The sequence below is a fragment of the Ochotona princeps genome, chromosome 3 (genome assembly GCF_030435755.1).
Source record: "Ochotona princeps isolate mOchPri1 chromosome 3, mOchPri1.hap1, whole genome shotgun sequence".
Taxonomy (NCBI): domain Eukaryota; kingdom Metazoa; phylum Chordata; class Mammalia; order Lagomorpha; family Ochotonidae; genus Ochotona; species Ochotona princeps.
In genome coordinates, this window is record NC_080834.1 from 3,797,123 (window position 1) to 3,819,709 (window position 22,587).

Here is a 22,587-nt window from a genome sequence, read left to right on the forward strand (position 1 = left end):
CCACTTTCCAGGGTCTGTGTTATTAGCAAAGCAAAAACAGATATTGAACCTAGGCACTCCAGTATGGGACAGGGGCAACCTCATTGATGTTTTAACTGGTAGGCCAAATTCTGTCTGTTTTGGAAATAACATACCCTTTACTTTTATAAATTCCATTTTGCATTGTAGATCCTCTCATTGTGAAATTCGCTTATGTTGTTGTGTGAGTAGATTAAAAAATAAATTTAATCTCAACTGAACTTGAGCTGTGGTTATGCAACAAGGTGGAGGAATCCACCATGGTGGGAGGGTTTGGGGAGGGGTGGGGAGAACCCAAGTACCTATGAAACTGTGTCACATAATACAATGTAATTAATGAATTAAAAATAATAAATAATTTTAAAAAAAAGAATCTCTAAGGAACACTTTTCCTCTAAGTTATTTCTGTAATAATCATAAAGAAATAAGATTTTATATTTTACATATCACTTATTATTTAGCAGTAAGAAATAATTTTATGTCTGTTTTATAAGATTTGATTTACATAAGTTTTACAAGCTCCAAATTAAAATTCGTATATCTTAGCTGTGAGTAAAAACTCACTCAAAGCAAAGAGCTACACCTACACCAGCCTTCAGGTACCGTCCATGCAGTTTCAGTCACGATCTTCACAGTCGTGGTGAGCTTTGATTGTTCCCTTTCAAGAATGATGGCCCTCAGGTCACATGGGCATACGTGTGCATCTTGCTGTCACGTGATGTGTTTCGATTTCTACGTTCTCTCATGCTAGAAGAATATGTGTGAATTCAGCCAGTAGCATTTCTGGAAGAGTTTTCATTTTCTCAGTACCATTTCTGCTTTGAAACAATTAGATCTGAATAAAGTTTGCCAGGGATGTGTGAACCTCTTCTGTAATTAGATAGCTGAGGGTTTTTTAAAATATAGAGATCCAAACCTGCTGGAAGGAAGCAAGCAGGAATAGTTTGCTTGCCACCTTCAAGTCACTCCAATTCGGTATTTCAAACACAGTGACTTTTTATTCATCTTGATCAATCTTTGTACATTTCTTTTCCTTAGTTTTGCAGATAAAAGTAGGGTTATGTTACAAAACAACAGGGTTGTTGATTTTTTTTCTCTTTTTATTGTTTATTAAACCTAATAGAACAACTATTAGAAAAAAATGTTGTAGACCCATTTGTTCAAGCATAGGCAGACCACTGGGCTAAATGATCCCTCAAGACCTTTTTTAAAAAAAATTTATTTAAAGTACTCTCATATAGCATACAAAAGGTGAGGAAACGGAAATTACTAATACAACACGGATATTTTGGAAGAGTAGCTCAGAGGATTGCTCCTGAGTAGCATTTTGGATGCATTGATTTTGAAAGCCTTCAAGATAGCTGAAGAGATGTGAAGCACACAGTTGAATACTTTAGTGTGGAGCTTAGAAGGAAGTCTAGGCTTGAGTTAGAAATGTGTGCGCATCTGCATAGAGCTAGCCTGTGAAACGACAGGTGTGGCGGAGACACGAGAGAAAAAAACGTGTAAAGAAGAGTAGAACTAAGCTCATGCCTTCAGGAATCCCAGGATGGCGCACACTGCTGCTCACTAATGTCACTTAGTAACTCTGAAAGTGGAGGCATACATGCTTGCTTTGAGAACCTGGTTTCTTTATTCGCTTCTAGCTCCTGATTCCAGCTTCCTGGTAACGAAGACTTTAGATGGCTGCAGTAAATGGGTTCCTGCTACCCAGATGAGAGACCTGCATAGAGCTCCCAGTCTGAGCCTGGCCTTGGCCTCGGTTGTTGAGGACATCAGGGAGTGAACCAGTAGATGGGAGTTCTATCCTTCTGTCTCTCTGCCTCTAAATACCAAAAATAAATCTGTTATTTTTTGAGAGTGAACGAGCTAGCTCTCAAGAACTATGATCCACTGTTTGACTCTAAATTCCCTCAGCCACTTGGAGCCAAGAACCCAAACCAATTCTCCCCTATAGTTTGCCAAAACCCAGTATCTGCTATTTTCAGCATGCGTTAGCAGAAATTTGGAATTGGAATAGGAAATAGTTCTTAAACCCAGGCACTCTGATGTGGGATGCAGCAGTTGCTAGAACACATGCCTGTCTCATCAAATAAATAAAAATTAAAAGCAGAGGAGATATTAGAATATAAAGCATTGAGTATAGTGACTGCATTTCTTATAATACTTAATTCTTTTCAATCAAATTTAGAAATTTTTAAAAAGGTTTGTTTTTATTGAAAAGACATATTTACAGAGAGAAGGAGAGACAGAGAAGAGATCTCCCCAAGTGGCCTCAATGGCCAGAGCTGAGGCAATGTAAAGCCAAGAGCCAGGAGCTTCCTCCAAGGGTAGGATCCCAAGACTTTGGGCTGTCTTCTGCTTTTTTCCCAAGCCACAAACAGGGAGCTGGAAGGGAAGTAGAGCAGTCTGGACATGATGCCTTCAAGGTGAGGATTTAGCTTCTGGAACATCACATTGGACCCAAATTTAGAAATAATATATCTATCAAAGACATTAGTTTTGTTTTTGTGGAAGTTGTTTTATAGAGATGAGAGACCAGCTGATAGCAGTTCACATTGTGTTTTCCTATGTATCTTTATATATATATACACACACATATATATACACACATACATACATATATACACATATACACATACATATATACACATACAAACATATATATACACATACATATATATACACACACATATATAAAAGCTCCAATTAATGTGACTTTTTGTCAAAACTTGGATGTAATATTCTTCCATTTTGCACAAATAAAATTGATTTCTATGAGTATCTTTCTTGGTTTAGTGTCTTAGTCTTAAAAGAAATATGCCTAAAATGTAAATATATGCATTTTTGCTTGAAGATGTTTTATAAATGAAGATTGAGATAAAAAATTAAAAGCTCATTTGAGTTCTTAAGAAAATATACCCCTAGAGGGTCTGTTTGTTATGTTTCTGTCCATTACCTAGATCTGAGTGATGTTTGGGTATGATAAATTCTCAGAAAATTTTCATCCTCCTTCTCCAAATAAAATAAAATATTATATAATTTAATAGATGTTACTTTCCAGGGCCAGTGCAGTGTTATAGCAGGCTAATTTTCCTCCTGCAAGTAGCAGCATCCCATGTGGTCACTGGTTCGTGTCCTGGTTGCTCTGCTTTTGATCCAGCTGTCTGTTTATGGCCTGGGAAAGCAGCGGAGGACAGCCCAAAGCCTTGGGACCCTGCACCTGCGTGGGAGACCCAGAAGGAGCTTCTGGCTCCTGGATTCTAATTGGCTCAACTCTAGCCATTGTGGCCACTTGGGGAGTGAACCAGTGGATGGAAGACCCTCCCTGTCCCGTAAAAATCTGCCTTTCAAATAAAAATAAATAAATCTTCAAGGCATAAATATTACCTGCTATATTACTCAGTTTGATATTTGTATACAATTTTTATGTGTTCATTTTAAGTACAAGCTTATGTGTTAATTTTTAAGTTTTTCTGCAAATAGTAAATTTTTTTCTACATAAAATAGGAAGTCTACAAAAGTATGCTGTTATGAGCAGAAATTTTCAAAACTGCTTCTTGTATTTCCCAGGGGAATTATTGTGTTCACTGGTAGACCAGAGAATTATTTGGATTGCTTTAACTTGATCTCTGCCCATGTATGAAGCTGTTTTTTCATATTTGCCATAAAGGTGACTTAATGAAGGAACCAGTGTGCCATAAAATGATCCTATTTTATTTCATTTTCCTCTCATGTCTGCTAGAAATACAATTATGGAAGAACTTCTGGCCAGAAAAAAAGAAATGATTTATGGTTTTGTGGATTGGTTTGGTTTTTAATTTATCTATGTTTATTCATTTAGCAAACTTTTTTTTTAACATACTGCACCAGATACTGCTTAATATATTTGGGGCATTGATTAATAAAACAAAAATTCTTATCCTAGATGAACATACTCAAATTGGAGGGAAATTAGGCAATTAGTAATAGACTTAGCAAGTAAATGACAGCCAAGGTTAGAAAGTGCTGCGCTATATATATATATATGTGTATATATATACATCTATATATGTATATATATGCAGAATAGTGGGACCAGGAGTTGGATCCATGGTCTTGCAATTTAAATGGAGTAGTCAGAGAAGATGATAGGCAAAGACCTGATGGAGGAAGCTTCCTTCTAGAAGAACCGATGGAAAGACTGCAAGGCAGGAACTAGACATGTTCAAAGAACAACAGGGAAGTAGGGAGGCCAATATCCAGTGTAGAAGTAGGATTGGAACAGTCAGATGCCACTGTGGAGATGTTGGTTTTGACTGTGAGTGTAATAGAGTATGGGAAAGAACAGTACCCACTATGCACAGGGAGCAGCAGAAGGCTTGGGTTTTCTGTTATTTGCATTCACACAAAAGGCTGATTGAAGCCTGACACCAGGCTCACTTGACTTTGTAGAAAGGTACAAAACTAGAAATAGCACGTCAGCGTTATAGCTTCAGTATATCCTCACTTGGAGGGATGGGCTTCTTAACAAAAGTACCTGCTTCTCAGCCCCCTAATGGGTATACTCAGTTGTATGGGATAAAGCCAGGAAGGTGTGTTACCCCAAGTAGGAAAATCAGATAGATACAACAGGAGCTATGTCTTAAAAAGCCCAACAGTGCGACTCCCGTTACAAACACTCCAGTTAAATGAGGCATCACACAGAAAAGCTGAGACCTGGGTTCCTCAAAATGTTTTATGCACTCTTGGCTGTGTATCCCTTCAGGGTTTCTGGTCCACTTTATAGTCCTCCTGGCCCAGATGTAGTTTTCCTACTAGGTTGTTTGGACAGAACTGACCTTCCATATTTTTCTTAGAAGATAAGCGGAGCTGTTGTGTTCCCATGGAGAGTTTGGATTGGCTGTAATGTTTTTTTCACCCCTAGGAGCTACTAAAAGATTTTGAGGAATGAAGGGGCACTTGCATTTTAAAAAGATTGCTCTGTTTTCTGTACTGAATAAATTTTAGGGAAGTCAAGCTATGCGCTGGAAGTCACGTAGCTATTTCAGTAATCCATGCAAGAGAGGATAATGACTTGAAGCTAAAATGAGTGTAAGAGCATTTTTAAAACATTTTTAGACATAGAGCCTTCAGGATTTGATTTTGCATTGAGTGCTGGAAACCATTATGCTCAGTGAACTAGGCCAGTTCCAGAAAGAAAAATATCATGTTCTTGCTCATCTGTGACAATGAATACACAGAACCCAGGAAACATGATCTCTGTGATTAGCATATGCTCATGAATAATAGGATTTTCATTTTAAGTTTGTTTTCATTGTATGTAATATTTTTTCTCTTACCGCTAATTGCTATACTGTGATATCTTTAAATATTTGAAAGTTAAGCTTCTTACAGTGAGGTGAATGGATGTGCTGTGGTATAATTTGAGAAACTGTAAGGGGGAGACAGGGAGGACTGATGCCTACGCTTCTAAGTTTGTAGCATAAAAAACTGAAGTCTACTCATTTCATATAAATTTGAAAAAAATTTTTTTAATTGAAAAGAGAATATAGGAGTCCAGGATGAAGCAAGGACATTGAGACTGGGGAATCAAAAGGGTGGGGTTGCCCTCGGCTGAGACAGGAAGTCTGCAGGTGCAGTGTCGAGTCCAGTTTGTACATGATAGGGCATCTGATTGGAGGTGTAGATAGTGATGTGCTTATTGGAGTTTAGGAGGTCTAGAGATGTAAATACATAGATTTGAGAATTTTTTCCATATGGATAGTATTTAGAACCATTAGACTAGATGAAATCACTGAAATGTTGAACAGAGAGAAGATCAGATACTAAGCCTCGAAAGGAAAAGTGTGTGTATGTGTGTTTGGCATCTTTTTGCTTGGTTCACATAATTTAAAATCCCTCTGGCAAATAAACTTAAGTACATTTTTTTCAAGTCACATGATATTTAAGCTTATTTTCTTTCAACTTTTATAAGTATTTTTAACTAAAATGTTCATTTCTTTTGAATAAAGAGTGGTAGAGTTGGTCTTAGTGTTATTTAATACTTTAAGTCTTAAATTATATTTCATTTATTGTTTTTCTTCCTTTTCTAGGGATGATTTGGTCAGACATTAAAAGACTCTGGTATGAGGGGTTGGAAGACTTTTTGGAAGAGTCCCGTAATCAACTCAGTTTCGTCATGAATTCCCTTTATTTAGCAACATTTGCCCTCAAAGTGGTTGCTCACAACAAGGTGAATAGATGCTGTATCAATTGATAATATAAATGAAGTTTGAATTGAAAAGACCTAGGAAACTTAGCTATGTAACTCAGAATTAATCCGGTCAAAATCTATGTCTAGTGTGTTTTCACTTTAAACTTTGTAGTTTCATATGTTTATGATAATATAAAGCATATTACTAAATTTCAAGTAATAGTTACCTGTATGTGACAGGGAATAATAGTACCTATTATAGGATTCTTCTTGGGTATTTGTTTATCTGATATTATTCTCATAGGGATTCTGTGAGACAGAGCTTGTTATCCCATTTTGTAGACTATAAAAAAGGTGAACTATTTTACATCAGTATTTGCATTAACATTGATTCATTTAATTGATCAATAATATGGAACATGTATGTTCTGTATGGTGAGTGAGTAACCAGAGTGTGAAATTATAATTATAAAAATTGTATTTATGTAATTTGCACATCAATATAATGATTTGATTAAGTGATTGAGAATATTGTTTTTTCATGCTGATCTCTTTAATTGTAGATGCTAAGTTCTTGTATGATTGTTAACCAAGATGTGATGTTTTGATAGTGAAAGGCAATACTGTTTTAAGAATTATACCTATACTTGTGGACTGTTCTGGGCCGTTGGGACATGAGCCATTCTACGTGTGGGTACAATAATGTATCCTTTTCAGGTTTTAGAAGGGAAAATGTGAATTTATGTGAAGCATTCTCAAATCCTAAGTCAGATGCCTGCTAATTTAAATATCATTGCTAATCAACTGACAATACACATATTTAATGTTTATGTTGTGATATTTAAGGAAAGTAGCCAATGTATCATTTATAAAAAGTTTAGTGACAATTTAAAATATTATTTTTCTTTAGGTCTAAGAGTTTCTGGGTAAGTATCTTCCTATAGCATAAATGATATTGCTTCACATACTTAGAAATGTTTTATTTAGTTAAAACATTATTTCTATTGAAAAAGGTACTCTGTAAAGCATTGGCTAAGATCCCCTGAACAATCTCTAACATGGTTTTACTTCAATAGTCAGAGTATTTGTTTCTGTTTTCCCAAATCAGGAGAGCTGTTCATGTTTGGCTTTTTCCCTTGCTCACCACAGTTTCATGATTTTGCTGATCGGAAGGACTGGGATGCATTCCATCCTACACTGGTGGCGGAAGGGCTTTTTGCATTTGCAAATGTTCTGAGTTATCTTCGTCTCTTTTTTATGTACACGACCAGCTCTATCTTGGGTCCACTACAGGTAAACAATTAAAACTTCTTAAAGGAATATTTGTTCGATTCCATTATTACTACATCTTTCTTCTTGTTCAGTGCTTTGGGAAATAAATAGCAGTTAGAAGGACCCAGTATGTTCTCTTTTGTTTTGGACTCGGTGATAATCCTTTGCTTTCAGAAATTCATGCTTATTAAACTATGGTTCACAGGCATTCTCCCTTCAAGCCATAAGCATGGATGTGTTTAAAATACCATTACACCTCAGATAAAGTAGAATATTATAAAGACCTGTAAATTCATCTTTACCAAATGAATTTCACATTTAAAGTTTTCCATTTTATAGATTGCAAATACGGAGAGATTGTGTGCAAACAGAAATTACTACTGAACGTTTTTGAAAATACATTTTTTAAAATGCTTTCACTTTTCAAAATAATTATCCAACAATTTGGAAAACAGCATATTTAGAAAAAAATATTCATAGAGATCATGTAAGTGAGCTTAATACTTTAAACTGAAATTTTGAAATGGAATATAACTGTACAGAATAGTGTGATTATATATCAGGGTCTTAGAATGTAAGTCTCTTTACACCAAAAAGTGGACTCACCAATAGTTTATCCCCCGAGTTTACTGATTGACTGGCTTTAGAAGACAGAATCAGCTCTGCTAGCATACGTAATATCCTGTCTGGAAAATTAGGTATTCTGTTTTCATATTTGGAAATTTGAACACCATTTTCTTGCTAAGCCAGTATACCAACAGTTTAGATTTCTTTTATATCTTGAAAAGAGATATTTTAAATAAAATGCATAATAACTTCTCCAAACATGGATATGAAAAATAAAATATGTAGGAAAAAATAGACTTGATCAAGCTTATATAATATTATCCTGCAACAATGTTTCTGGAAGTGTGACTCTCAGTGAGAGGGTCTGAATAGCTCGAGACACACCTAGGAATTCACAGTGCACAATGTCACATTAAGCCTCTGAGGAAAAAAATTTAACTTGTTCAGAACGTCATTATCTCAATTCATTTAATCTCATACTTAGTCTTCTTGAAATATGCTCAAGTCTGTGTTTCTCCAGAACACAGTATGTGAAACACTGTTTTATTTATTCTTAGTTTTATTTACCACATTGGTGTTGTTTTTTTTTTTGCTCTCCTGCGTTTTTCTTAGTAAAATCCTTAATATCAATAAATCATATCATTTAGATTTATTATTTATATGATCTGTTTCAAATAATTTTAACTTAATATTTTATTTTGGGTATATTATGTCATCTACTCAAATCCAGAAATGATTACAAACTATCAAAAGCCCTTTGAAAATGTTTATTCTGTTTCTACCTATAATTTTTAGATACTTTAGATATGCCTTTAGAAAATTCACAGAGCCTATTATTTTCTTTGTTGCCAAACGGTATTAGTTGTGAGAACTATAGCTGTTTAAAGCTTGTGGATTATTTTATTTATTCCATAAAGGAAGTAACCAGATAAGTATAGACTTAATACATAATTTTCAAACTGTACAAAAATTATGTAAATATTATTTTAAATGAGTTAACTTGTAAGGGTTTAAATTCAGGTTTACTTAATTACAAATATCAGATTTTAACGTATTGTATGTCAGATCTCCAAAGCTTACTTATCTTGCCCAAATTAAATTACACCTCTTGATTAACAGTTCCCTGCTTGCTTCCCTTTCTAGCCGCTAGCAACCACAGTTGTATTTTTTACTTCTACACATTTGACTATTTGATTTACCTTATATAAATGGAATCCAGCATGGTTTTGCTTCTGTGATTGGCCCACTTGGCACACTGCACTTCACAGGATTCCTTATTTTTTAAGTTTTTTTGTTGTTTTTTTTTTTTTTTAGTTTGATATAGTTCCACTTGCCTGTTTTTACTTTTGTTTCCTGTATTTCTGGTGTCATATCCATGAATCAATACCAAGACTAGGATCACAAATATGTATGTCTCCTAGGAGTTTCACAGTTTTACATCTTTTATTTAAGTCTTTTAACCCATTTTGAGTTGATGTTTATACATATGCCTGAAAAGGGTCTGATTTCATTCTTTTCTCTGTGGATATCCCGGTTTTCCAGCAAGCATTGGTGAGGAGCTTTTCCTTTTCCCATTCTGTATTCTCAGCGCAAGATCAGTTGAATTAATTTCTGAATACTTTATTCCTTTTTACTGATGTCTTTATTATAGCACCATACACTTTAATTACTGTAGCTTTGCAGTATAATAAATGTATAAATATAATATGTTGAAATCAGAAAATGTGACACCTCCAACTTTATTCTTTTTCAAGATTATTTACTACTATAAATTTTAGAATTATTATTCTATAAAAATAATGCCACTGGAATCTTGATAGCGATTGTATAGAATCCATGCATCAATTAGATAAAAATGGACATTTAAATATATGTGTGAATATATTTATATATATATATTTGAAAGAGTTACAGAAAGAGAGAGATCTTCCATTCACTGGTTCACTCCCTAGGTAGCCACAATGGCTGGGCCAGGCGAAAGTCAGCAGCCTGGAGCTTCTTCTAGATCTCCCACAGGTGGCAGGGGCCTGAGTACCTTTGCCATCCTCCACTGCTTTTCTCTTTACATTAGCTGAGAGTTGGATTGGAAATGAAGTAGCCGAGACATGAACTGGAGACCACATGGGTTGCTGGTGACCCAAGTGCTGGCTTAATTGGGTATACCACCGTGCTAGCCCCAACAATCACATTTTAACAAAGTAAGTCTTCTAATCCTGACATGGTGTGTCTTTTCATTTGTCCATGTCTTCTTCAATTTCTTTTCTCAGCGTTTTGTAATTTTCAGTATACAACTCCTTTATTTCCTTAGTTAAGTTTATTTCTTTTTATTCTTATGCTGTTGTCAAGGATTGTTTTCTTAGTTTCCTATTTAGATATTTGAGTTATTAGTTATAGAATTGTGATTTATGTGTTAGTTTCACTAAATTGTAATTTGTGTGTTTATTTTACTGAATTTATGTCTTGCTTCTAACCGTTTGCAGAATATACACTATTCTGTGTAGAAGATCATGAAATATGCAAAGAAAGTTTTGTTTTTTTCTTTCCTGTTGTTTCTCTTTTCCATTGTGAATGCCTTTTTATTTTTCTCACCTAATTGCTAGGATTTCTAGTGCTTTGTTGACTGCAACTCCTTTTTAAAAAGAATTATGTATTTAGTTGAAAGGCAGAATTACACAGAAAGTGAGAGATACAGGGAAACAGGTATGTTCCATCTTCTGGTTGACTCGTCAAAATGCTGTCGTGGGCAGGTCTGAGTCAGGCTGAAGCCGGGAACCCAGAACTTCACCTGGGTTTCCCGTGTGAATGGAAGGGTCCCAAACGCTTGGACCTTCTGTTTCTCCAGGCACATTATCAGGAAGCTCAATTGGAAGCAGGAGAGCCAGGACTCCAACCAGTGCCCATGTGGGATGCTGGTATCCCTGGTGCTGGCTTAACCCTACGCTACAACTCTGGACCCAAATTAAACTTTTGAAGATGAGCATCCTTGCCTTATTTCTGATGTTACTGGGAAACTTTCATTTTTCCTCTTATTATTATTATGTTAGCTTTATTATATTGATATATTCTCTTTCTATGCCTAGCCATTCTAATCATAAAAGACTGTTTAGCTTTTTTCTGAATGTATTGAGATGATCACCTGATTTTTGTCATTCATTCAGGTCAATATTGTATATCAGATTCATCAATTTTTTCCTTATAACCAAGGATGGTTAGTTGTATGAACTTTTTCAGGTGTCAATTTTGGTTTGCTTTCTGTCTAGATTCTTTAGAGATATTGACTTGTATTTTCTTATAGCGTCATTTTCAGCTGTCTGTATTAGGTTAACATTGGCATCATAAATTTATCTTAGAATTGTTTACTCCTCTTCATTTTCTTTAAGCATTTGAAAAGAATTGGTGGGATCCCCGAGTGAAGGCATCTGATCCTAGACTTCCGTTTCTTAGACATTCTCAATTACTGATTCAAGTACTAGCTACAGGTCTGTTCAGACTGCTGAACATGACTCAGTGTGGGCAGGTTTTATCTTTCTGGGAATTCATCCGTTTCTCCTAGGTAGTACTGCTGCAGGTGAATGCACAGGGAGCCTCCCCAGGTCTCCCAGGGTGAACTCAGGTGACCATGGAGAACAGCAAGAGCATTCACAGGCCCAGGGGATTTGGAAGGGGCCTTACCCACATCCCACAGCTTCATCATAGGCTCTGCTGGTAATTCTCCACTGAGTTAGTAGAATGCAGCCTGAGGCCCCATGGATGTGCGTGGATGTCCCTAGGACTTACAGAACAAACTACCAGAGCTGCAACATGCAGTGGAGTCCTTACTCAGCTCCCTTGTCGTGAACAGGTGACTCCATGGAATGTCACCTGAATCCTGACAGTTACTGTCCCAGAGCAGCCAGATTTGGTGGGTACCTTTCACAGATCCCAGATGGTGATTGCATGGTATACCAGGGATTGTACACCTTCAGTTGCAGGCTTAGAGAATTGGCATGCAGATGGATTCCTCTTTGAGTTCCCAGGGGGACCACGGGGGAATTATAAAAACAACAGACACAGCTCTGTAGCAGCAGAATATAGTGGGATTTCACAGGCTCTGTGCAGGTCATGCCAAGGATCATACAGTGAGAGCCAGCAGTTTCTTCAGGAAAGCTAAGGTGGGAGCCATAGTGTTCCTTTCTGTGTGCTCCAAAGAGTTCTTCTCATTCCCCCACCCCTTTAGAGATTGATTTTATTTGAAATAGAGGCAGGGAGGGAGAGAGTGAGTGGGTGAGAGCTCTTTTACCTGCTGGTCCCACCTAAATGACCACAATGTCTTGGGCTAGGCTGGAGCTGGGCATAGGCCAAAGCCAGCAGCCTGGAATCCCATCCCATCTCTCATGTGAGTGCAGAGGTCAAAGTACTTGGAATATCTTCCATTTGCTTTCGCAGGCACATTAGCAGGGAGTTAGATGGGAAGTGGAGCAATTGGGACCTGAACCAGGACTCACGTGGGGTGACAGAGTCGTAGGCAGTGCTGTAACATGCCATGTCACAACACTAGCCTCAAATTACTGTCACTTTTTATTGAAGTTTTCTTTCAATCAGTTTTCTTTGTGTTTCTCTGTGTTCTTCTCTGGCAGAAGGAGGCACAGGTGCTGTTTGTACTCTTTGAAATCATCTTTGATCTTTCCCCTTAGTTTGTTCATTCTTATCTGCCAGATCTTTCGTTCTTTTCCTCTCTTGATGCTGTTCCTTATGCTTCATTGTTCGCTTTTTTAAATTGATGTATTTTGACTCCACTCTGTGTTTTCTTTAGTGAAAATATTTCCTACTAGTTTCTTCATGGTTACCATGAGGTTACATAAAATGTCTTCGAAGTGTCTGTTTTAAGCTAATTATAATTTAGTTACCTGTAATAATTTCACATTTTTGCTTCTCCTTTTACTCACTTTATCCTATTGATGTTACAGTTAACAACTATTTATATTGTGTAGCTACTACCACATTTAAATTTATAGGTATTTTTAAAAGATGTATTTGTTATTTTTATTGGAAAGGTAGATTTACAGAGAGGAGAGATAGAGACAAAGATCTTCCATCCACTGGTTCCCTCCCCAGTTCAGCCAAAGCTGAGCTGATCCAAAGCTAGAAGCCAGGAGCTTCTTCTGGTTCTCCCATACAGATGCAGGGTTCCATAGCATTGGGCCATCGTCTGCTGCTTTCCCAGGCCACAAGCAGGGAGCTGGATGGGAAACGGAGCAGCCAGGACATGAACTGGCACCCATATAGGATCCTGGTGGATTTAAGGCTAGGATTTAACCACTTGACCATTGCACCAGGCCCAAATTTATAGTTATTTTTAATATTTTCAACGTTCATGCTAGAGTTAAAGGTGATTTTCTCACCACCAATACAGTAACACACTATTCTGTTAAATTTTTTAGATGAATGTTTACCTTTACTAATGAGTTTTTAACGCTTCAATTGTTATGTATGTGTATTTACTTGAAAAACAGAGAAGGAAAGAGAGGCAGAGACACAAAGTCAGATGGCTAAGGCAATCTGTGTTCATTCTCCAAATGCCCACAGCAGCTGGAGCTAGGCCAGGCTAGAGCCATGAAGTACAGCACTCCTGTGTGGGTGTTAGATCCAGGTGCTTCAACTGTCACTGACTAGTGCTCAGGGTGTGCTTCAGGAGAAGGTACAGTCTGGAGAGGTTCCAGAAATATGGTCACAGACTTGGTGTTAGCTGTTGTAACAAGTACCTGTACCCACAGGCTCTTAGCATGTTGGCATTCAGTGTCCTCTGTTTTCAAGTTGAAGATTCATTCTTGCTTTTTTGTAAGATAAGTGAAATGATAATGAAACCCCCCAGCAATGATTTCTGGGAAAATCTTTATCTCATTTTTGAAGAATTTAGTAGGTACAGCATTGACTGACAGGATTTGAGTTTTGTTTTATTTTGCTAACATACTTAATAAAACACCCCACCCTCTTCATATCTGTAAAATTTGTGATTTTAAAAAAATCTACACATAATCTTGTTGATAACAAGTTGCTTTCCTCTTCAGAATTGTCTTTGTCACCATCTTGGACTTTTGACAGTTTATAACGTATCTCAGTGTGGATTCCTTTGGGTTCTTTGAGTGTCCCTGGATCAGGATGACACTTCTGTTTTCAGATTGGAGAAGTTTGCAGCCATCATTTCTTTGAATCGTCTCTGGACTTTTTTCTTTCTTCTTCCTTCCATTACACATTTGTCAGTCTTTTTGAAGTGTTTGTAAATCTGTTAGTCTGTTTTCACTCCTTTCCATTCTACTTTTATTTTTGCTCTTCTGATTGGATAATTTCAAATGACTTGTGTTACATTTTCTGATTTCTTCTGCTTGATTTAGAATGCTGTTGATCCTCTGTTGAATGTTTTAGTGTATTCTTCAACTTCTGGGTTTCTATTTACTTCGTTATAAAACTTGCTGTACCTTTCTCAAACTTCTCCCTCTGTTTGTTCTTTCCAGCTTGCAACTTTATGATGGCTATTTTGAATCCTGTTAGCCCAAATTGTCAGTTTGTTCTTAGCATCCTCCAATCAATTAGAAAATAGTGAGTTCCATCGGTGGCTTAAGACAACTGTGACAAGTCAATCCCTAAGGACCTTCCCAGAGCAGTTGGAACTCTGGGAAATAGTTTATCAACCTTTGCTGAGTTGAGGAAAGGAACTGTTACAAGATCTACCCAGGATTTCAAACCACTACCTGACTCTCTCTAGTACCAGAAGACCAGTGTGTGCTGGGTTCTGTGGGTTTTCTGACACACACAAGCTAGAAGCCAATTGGTGTATTAGATAACTAGTCCAACTATTTATCTGTTTGGGAACTGAGGTTTATGACCTGTTTTCTTTGATGACCTCCTGAAGGCTGGTTCTAATGACTGCCTTCCTGCCTGTAGCTCCTGCGAGTCTAGCATGTGCCAGGTTCTTTCAGCTCCCAGCCGTGTGAATTAGGGGCCAGTCCTTTGTGTATCATCCAGAGAAGTTAGAACACGAAATATGCAGCCCAGTTCCTTTCTCTGGAGAAGCCAAGAGCTTGGGATGCTGCCCTACTCATTTGGCATTATGCCAGGCAAGGTTGAGAATTTTGGCAAGAGGGTGCCACGGCTTTTCCTACTGGTTTTATTGTTCCTGGCTTTGTACTCAGGATGCACAAGCTTTTAGGCAGTTTCTGGCTTTCTCACAAGGGCAACTGATATGTGTGTCGTTGCTATTGTGTTAGTATGTGCATGAGAAAAGGGCAGTCTAGAACTTTCTGTTCTCCCATCTTGATGATGTCACTTCTGAAAGAAACTTAAAAACATTTTCCAATGTAGTCTTATTAACATGATTTAACTGTATTACACAATAGTGCTATGGTAGTCTAAAGTAATTTTATGTAGAAAATTTCTTTTTAAAATCTTCCATTTTGTTCTTCATAAGTAAAGAATTCAATTAAAACAATCCAGTTATGAAAATAAAAGTAACTCAAGTACAAAAGAAAACTATAATAGATTGTTAAGTGCTTTAACGACAGCACAACTTTTTCCTTTTCAAGTACAAAACAAAATGTCAGATAATATTTTCGTATCGTTGCTACCGTTGTTTATTGAAGTTACTTCTAGTTACTAACATGTTTTCTTTCCAAGTCTGTACAGATTTAGAAGTGGTGGACTTTTATTTTAACTGATTTTATAATCTTCAGCAGGGATACAGATTTCTCTTAGTTTGAATGACAAAAATTCACCATCCAAACGGAGATAGTTTGGAAAATAGAATAGATGCTAATAGTATTAAGTTGATACAACATGTAAATTGAGATCTCAAGCAAATTAAGTTCATGGAATTAGCCTATAGTGAAACAGATAAAATGATCGTATATTCAGCCGTGGGTAGATTGTTTTGTTACTAGTACTTGACATTTTATTATTATTCATTAAATTAGTCATTTATTTTGCAGACAGGCTTGAAGCTCAGAACAACTCTTGGACAGTGATATTTTACCATCTGATCCCACTTACTGTCTAGCCTATCTCTCTCTGTATTTATCTCCTATTCCTTCTCCAAATAACTTATTTGGGGAAGGCCCGTGACTCACCCTAGTGCAACACATTATCCTATGGTTATCCACTTCCATGCCATTTTTTTTGCTTGAAATATCCTTGCCATATCCTTTGCTTGTTGAAATTTCACTTTTTTCAAAAACATGTTTTTTTGTGTGTGTTTTATCTGAGAGGCAGAAAAACAGAGGCAGACAGACACCCAGGTACCCCATCTGCTTCATCCCCATTTCCCTAGAATGGTCAGGACTGAGCCAAGCTGAAGCCGGGAGGCAGATGTAAATTCAGAACTCACATGTGGGTGTCAGAGTCCCAAGTACTTAACCCTGTTCCCTCCCAGGGTCTGACTTATTATCAAGCTGATGCACGGTTAAAATAGAAGTGAAAACAGAATGTAGCCTGGAAGGATGCATGGAAAAGAGGTGTATATAATGTGTTATTTCAGGGAGAGGGACCATGTGCCAGCTGCTGTGTTCCCTTAGCCAAAGTCAATTACTGTACATTATATGAATTACTTCTTTCAACCTCTAATGAGTTTGTCTTAAAGTTATGGTGTTTTTACTAAATTAAAAAAAAAATTTTTTAAAGATTTATTTATTTTATTACAAAGTCAGATATACAGAGAGGAGGAGAGACAGAGAGGAAGATCTTCCGTCCGATGATTCACTCCCCAAGTGAGCCGCAACGGGCCGGTGCTGTGCCGATCCGAAGCCGGGAACCAGGAGCCTCTTCCAGGTCTCCCACACGGGTGCAGTGTCCCAATGCATTGGGCCATCCTCGACTGCTTTCCCAGGCCACAAGCAGGGAGCTGGATGGGAAGTGGAGCTGCCGGGATTAGAACCGGTGCCCATATGGGATCCCGGGGCGTTCAAGGCGAGGACTTTAGCCGCTAGACCATGCCGCCGGGCCCAAATTAAAAAAATTTTTAAGGATGAGGACTATATCTTAATTCCCCCTTTTCCACTTTAGTCACTACTTTGCCACAGAAGTCAATAATATTTGTCAATTAAATTGAAAAACTGTTTTGAATGGGGCTAAGTAGACACAAGTGCCAACCAGTGCGAGAAATAGGATTACATTCTAGCTGCTGTTATAGCTGTTTATTGAAAACAATGATAGCAGCTGATATCTGTGCAATGTTTTGTGTGTAGTAGGCGTCACGCTAAGTATATTCCACGTACTTACTCTTCATCACAATCTTTGTTTTATTATTTTCATTTTATATGTGGAGAATCGAATGTGTTGAAAGGTCACATAGTTCACAGAACTGGTCAGTGGTAGACTTGAGGGTTCAAGCAGCGTCTGTGGTTCTAGAGACCAACCTGGAGTTTGTCCTGTTACTTTGCTGAAGGATGTCAGTTAATCCATGTCATCAAATATTGGAATCATGGATGGGCATAAATCAGTAATTGTGGTGATAGTGATGGTAAGAGAAAACATTTATTCAGCACTTGTTAGGTGCCAACTACTGTTCTAAGATCTCTATTTACATTTATTATCTATTTAATCCTTAAAACTATTCTAAGAGGCAGACTTCTATTTCCATTTTACAGAGGAATAAATTGAGGCATAGAGACACTAAATAACTTGCATCAGGCCATAGAGCTGGTAAGTAGCAGAACTGGATTGCAGCCCAGGGGATTTGGCTCCAGGGCTGGTGACCGTAGCCACTAGGCTACATTGCCTCTCTGTGTTTACTGTGCACAGAGTGATATGATTCCCTCATTAACTTTTGTTATTGATTCTTAGTCTTTTGTTGGCCAACTTTAAGAATTTCCACATTAAAAATAATCTTCCTGGTTTACCCACGTGTTTGAAATGAATTAATCTCTAACACTGGTAGCTAGATGATTAGTCGGTTACACAACACTCTCCCTCTTTTCCCGCCTGGTCCCACATGCTTCCCCCTCAGTACTTGTAGCTTAGAAAAGAAGATGTGCTATTAGCGACTTCTCCTGCTCCAAGATTCCACTGCATGGATCTGATTCCTTGCAGAAGGAGGGTTTGGAATCCAACTGGGATCCTACTGGGATGGCTCTAGTGCCAACCACAGCCTACTTGCTCCTTCAGAGATCTGTATTAAGTGCTTAATAGGTACCAGCCACTAAACATAGTGATGGCCCATGACAAACATTAGGCTGTGTCCATTGTTTCCCGTTCTGTTATATTCATTCAAAACTGTTACCCAGAAAGAGACAAGCATATTTTATCTTCCACTGATTTGAGCAGAGGCAATCCTAATGACATTAGGACTTTTCCTTATTTAGAAGACAAATAGAGTATTCATTTCACAGAATCGTCTAGCTATCATAATCTAATTTTCAACATTATGGTGACATGGTTTCTCTCTCTTCTTCTTCTTTTCTCTTTTTAAAATGAAAAATACTATCTGTACAAACAGTGCTTGGCCTATACCAAATGCTCTATAAATGTTGATTTCTGTTATGTAAATCCTAAGAAGCAGTAGCTACAGTGACTTTAACAGCTCCTGTAGTATTGTATTGAAACAGAGTGGAGTTTAATCCAGTCGTGAACTACAAGTTTCTTTGCAAATAAATTGAATTCCAGTTGGAAGTAGAAGTCTTTAAAGTATTGCTTGTAGTCTCAGAAAGATGGAGATACACCTTAATCCTTCACTAGGGGATGATTTTGAAGGTACGACCGGCATCAGTTATTAAGAAGGTTCTTCTCACCCTGGCAGTTAAAGTGTGGGGCTAGAACAGGTCTAGGATGACAGCAGGGAGAGAGGCATGACTCTCAGAGAAAACAACTTCCCAGGAGTTTTTCTCTTGGTGTTCAAGGAATTCTCAAGTCCAAGATCTATCCAAAGAGAAACATACCACTTTGAGTAATTATTGTCATGTTGGATAAGACTGGGTGATTGATTAAATACCAGCTGTCAAGCCAGAAAGACTTTTATTTTCCCCTCCCTTTTTCCCCTTCCCACTATGAAACACTGCTGTCTCTTCTCTGATTCGGTGATAAGCTGTCGTGGAAAAAACGAGTCTCCCTTGCCAGCTTTTCTGGGCTGAATTGACCTCACCCTTCAGGCTTCACATCTGGAAAAACTGAGTGGAAAAGATTGTTTAATCTCCAAAGGAGAGAAAAGAGAATTTTCTCAATTATTAAGCTTTTTCCTTAACCCCCTTCCTTCCCTTCTCAGGATAGGAGGTATGTTTCTGAAACTAGAAATGTTTCTTTGCTAGCGATTTAAGCCATGTCATGTGGTTCTAGACGGTTCAACTACAGGCCTCGTGTTAGTTGGTTAGGGTGCTCCAAGGCGGATCCCTAAAGCAGACATATTAGCTGAGGATTAATTTGACGTGGTGCTGAAAAACAAATCACTTAAGGAGAGGGACTCTGAGAGTCTCTGCGTGCCCTCTTAGGCCTCAGCATTTATGAAAATTCAAAGTGCTTTGATCAAAATATCTTGCTTTGCTATCTGATCTGATTATTAGACTTACAAATGTCGCACATGGACAGAGCCATTGCTTTGGATTCTGATAGCTTGGTTCCAAATTTTGCTGTATCACTTCCTGTTATTCCATCTCTGTGGGCCTTCATTTTTATGTCTATTGTTGTGAAGATTAAATGGATCCGTTTATTGTGAAATGTGTAGCCCAGGATCTGCCCCACGGTGGACTGTTCACAAATGTCTGCATGCATCCGCCTGCCCGCTTTTGAGTTGGTTAATTATGGAATACCCAAAAGATGATACAAGTTAGTGTAGTGCTTGAGTTCTAGGTGAATACTTTATGTCTGGTCAGCTGTTTGATTTTACAGGATCATTACCAGATATGATTCAGTAGCCCAGAGATGCCGTTTCTGAGGAATCGAGTGATTTCAAGTGTTTTGCATCTTGAGCTATACTTCGCAATGGATTTTTTGCTTTTTAAGTTCTTAGAAAATGAGGCAAAGTGTTAGATAAAAGACATATAAAAGGTAGTCATATAATCAATATTTTAATTATTATATCCAGTCTGTGAGTCTTACCAAGATAGGGTCTTACCTTAAAAGACTGTTAGGCTAAGTTAAAAATACCACTTTAAAAATAGTAGAGCCTGTGCAGTGGCCTAGCAGCTAAAGTCCTCACCTTGAACGTGCCGGATACTATATGGCGCCGGTTCTAATCCCGGCAGCCCTGCTTCCCACCCAGCTCCCTGCTTGTGGCGTGGGAAAGCAGTCGAGGATGGCCCAAGGCCTTGGGACCCTGCACCTGTGTGGGAGACCCAGAAGAGGCTCCTGGGTCCTGATCGGCTCAGCTCTGGCCATTGTGGTCACTTGGGGAGTGAATCATTGGACAGAAGATCTTCCTCTCTGTTTCTTCTCCTCTCTGTATATCTGACTTTGCAATAAAAATAAATAAAACCTTTAAAAAATAATAATCACTGATAAAGTTACACTGGCAGTCTGCCTGAAGGAGTCCTTGGAGAGAGTCCTAAGGGGCAGTGCTCTAAATAACAAAATAGTTACAAGGTACAAATTAGGTATTGTTTTGCTTTAGTGTAAATATTATTATTTAAAACACTATTATTATTTAAACTATTGGCAACTGAAGTTCATAATAACTGTTTTACCATTTTACTTGAATTAAAACTAGAATTGCTGAAACTTGCAATTAGTCTTCAAAATTTCCCAATTTGACATAAACTAACCCATATTTGTCTTTCTAGATGAAATGTGAAATAACTGACATAATGTATTAGCATTTTCATAGGAAAATTTATAAGGCACTTGTACATAAATACTTGTATCTGTGACAACAATAATAATCATTTCTACAGGAAATATTTAAAATTCCTGTTGTGCAACTCAAGTTCTATAGATTGAAAGACTGCTGCACGCCGATAAAATGTTAAAATACTGTTAGCTTCCCATAAATTCAAAACTTATATTTTTAAAAGATCTGTTTATTTTACTTGAAAGAGTTGAAGATAGAACAGGAGAGACAGAGAGGAAGGGAGGGAAGGAGGGAGATAGAGAGACTGAGAGAGATCTTTCATCCCCAGAGAGCTGCAAGGAAATCCAGGAGCCAAGGTTTCCAGTTGGAATGGCCGGGGCCCAAACACTTGGGTCATCCTCCACTGCTTTCCCAGGCCATTGGCAGGAAGCGGAATTGGAAATGGAGCAATCAGGACAGGAAGCGGAGCTGTGTGGGATGCCAGCTTTGCAAACAGCAGCCTGAGTCATCCTGGTAGAGACTGTTAGGAAGCAGGAGAACTCAGAGAGCAGGTGTTTCTCACTCCTAAGGCACTGCTTTGACCAAGATCTTAGAAGTGCATTTGTGTCATTCTTGGAAAACCCTATTAACTTATAAGCTTAGTTCTCCATGTCAGCAAATATAAATGTATTTCATCCTTTAAAAACAGTATTAAGGGTATTCTCTCTCTCTCTCTCTTTTTTTTTTTTTTTTTTTTTTTTTTTTGCTACGTCTAACAATTCTGCAAGGAATATCATGATATATACAGCTTTCCCTTGGTATACAGGAGGGGACTAGTTCAAGGACGTCCCATGGATCCCAATATCTGTATATATAGTATATAACATGTGTATATTATGTATAAATATTCTTTGCTGTGCTTTAAATCACCTCCAGATTACTTGTAATACTTAATATAATGTAAATACTGGCTAACTAGTTTATATTATACTCTGAAGACAATAAAAAAGAAGAAAGTCTGTACATATTCAGAACAGACCATAGGCATCACAGACCTAACTACGAAGTACACTTCAGCAAAAACATGACCTGCCCCCCCACCCCCCCAGCTGAGGAAAGTACAGTTGACAGCTGATGGAAATGGAGGGCCAACTTCACATGTGTCTTTACATGAGTTATCTATTGGCTAAATTCCTCGAAATAGAAGCGCTGGGTCAAAAAAATTCTGTGAAATTTTACAAATCTGCATACTATTTTGAACACCAAGAATTTAAGAAACGTTCCTGATCCACAGATTTTGAAGGAGAATGAAAATGGACCCGGGTGATGCTCTCAGAGGCACTTAGACATGTTTAAATTACAAGACACTCCTGTTAAAACGGCATTCTCATCTGCCTTGCACGCATAATAGTTTCTTATAACGGACCCAAAAGAAGAGAAAATAGATTACCTTGGCAAAAGCAATTAAGATAGTCCCAAAGAAGGAACTGTTGTATAGGAATTGGTTTAGAATTGGTTGCAAAAATAGACTGAAATTTGTTGTGTCAGTATTTTATATTTTAAATATAGATAAATTTGAAAATGTGTGCTATGATGATTTTTACAGATGTATTTATTTTCATTGGAAAGGCTGTGCTGTAATTATTTTAAATTTTAAGCAGCTGTATGTATCAATGTACACATTTATTTTCCTTTTATTTCTTGCCTCTGCCTCTACTGCGATAGCAGCAATGTCCTCTGCAGACCTGATCCAGCTGCAAACGTACTGTCCAGCACGCATATTGTTGGCACAACCGAAGTGATTTTTTTTTTGGTTAGACAGATGGAATTTTGA

At 37.6% G+C, this 22,587-nt stretch overlaps 1 protein-coding gene across 6 annotated transcripts in view; it reads left to right on the plus strand.

Annotated features, from left to right (window-relative positions):
• The window catches only part of TRPC1 (transient receptor potential cation channel subfamily C member 1), an 80,565-nt gene that overhangs the window by 51,473 nt on the left and 6,505 nt on the right, over positions 1-22,587 (plus strand). For all 6 annotated transcript variants that reach the window (XM_058661394.1, XM_058661395.1, XM_058661396.1 and 3 more), the window contains 2 exons: positions 6,093-6,232; positions 7,343-7,486. In XM_058661394.1, coding sequence (XP_058517377.1) covers positions 6,093-6,232; positions 7,343-7,486 — 284 coding nt within the window. The remainder of the gene's footprint in view (positions 1-6,092; positions 6,233-7,342; positions 7,487-22,587) is intronic.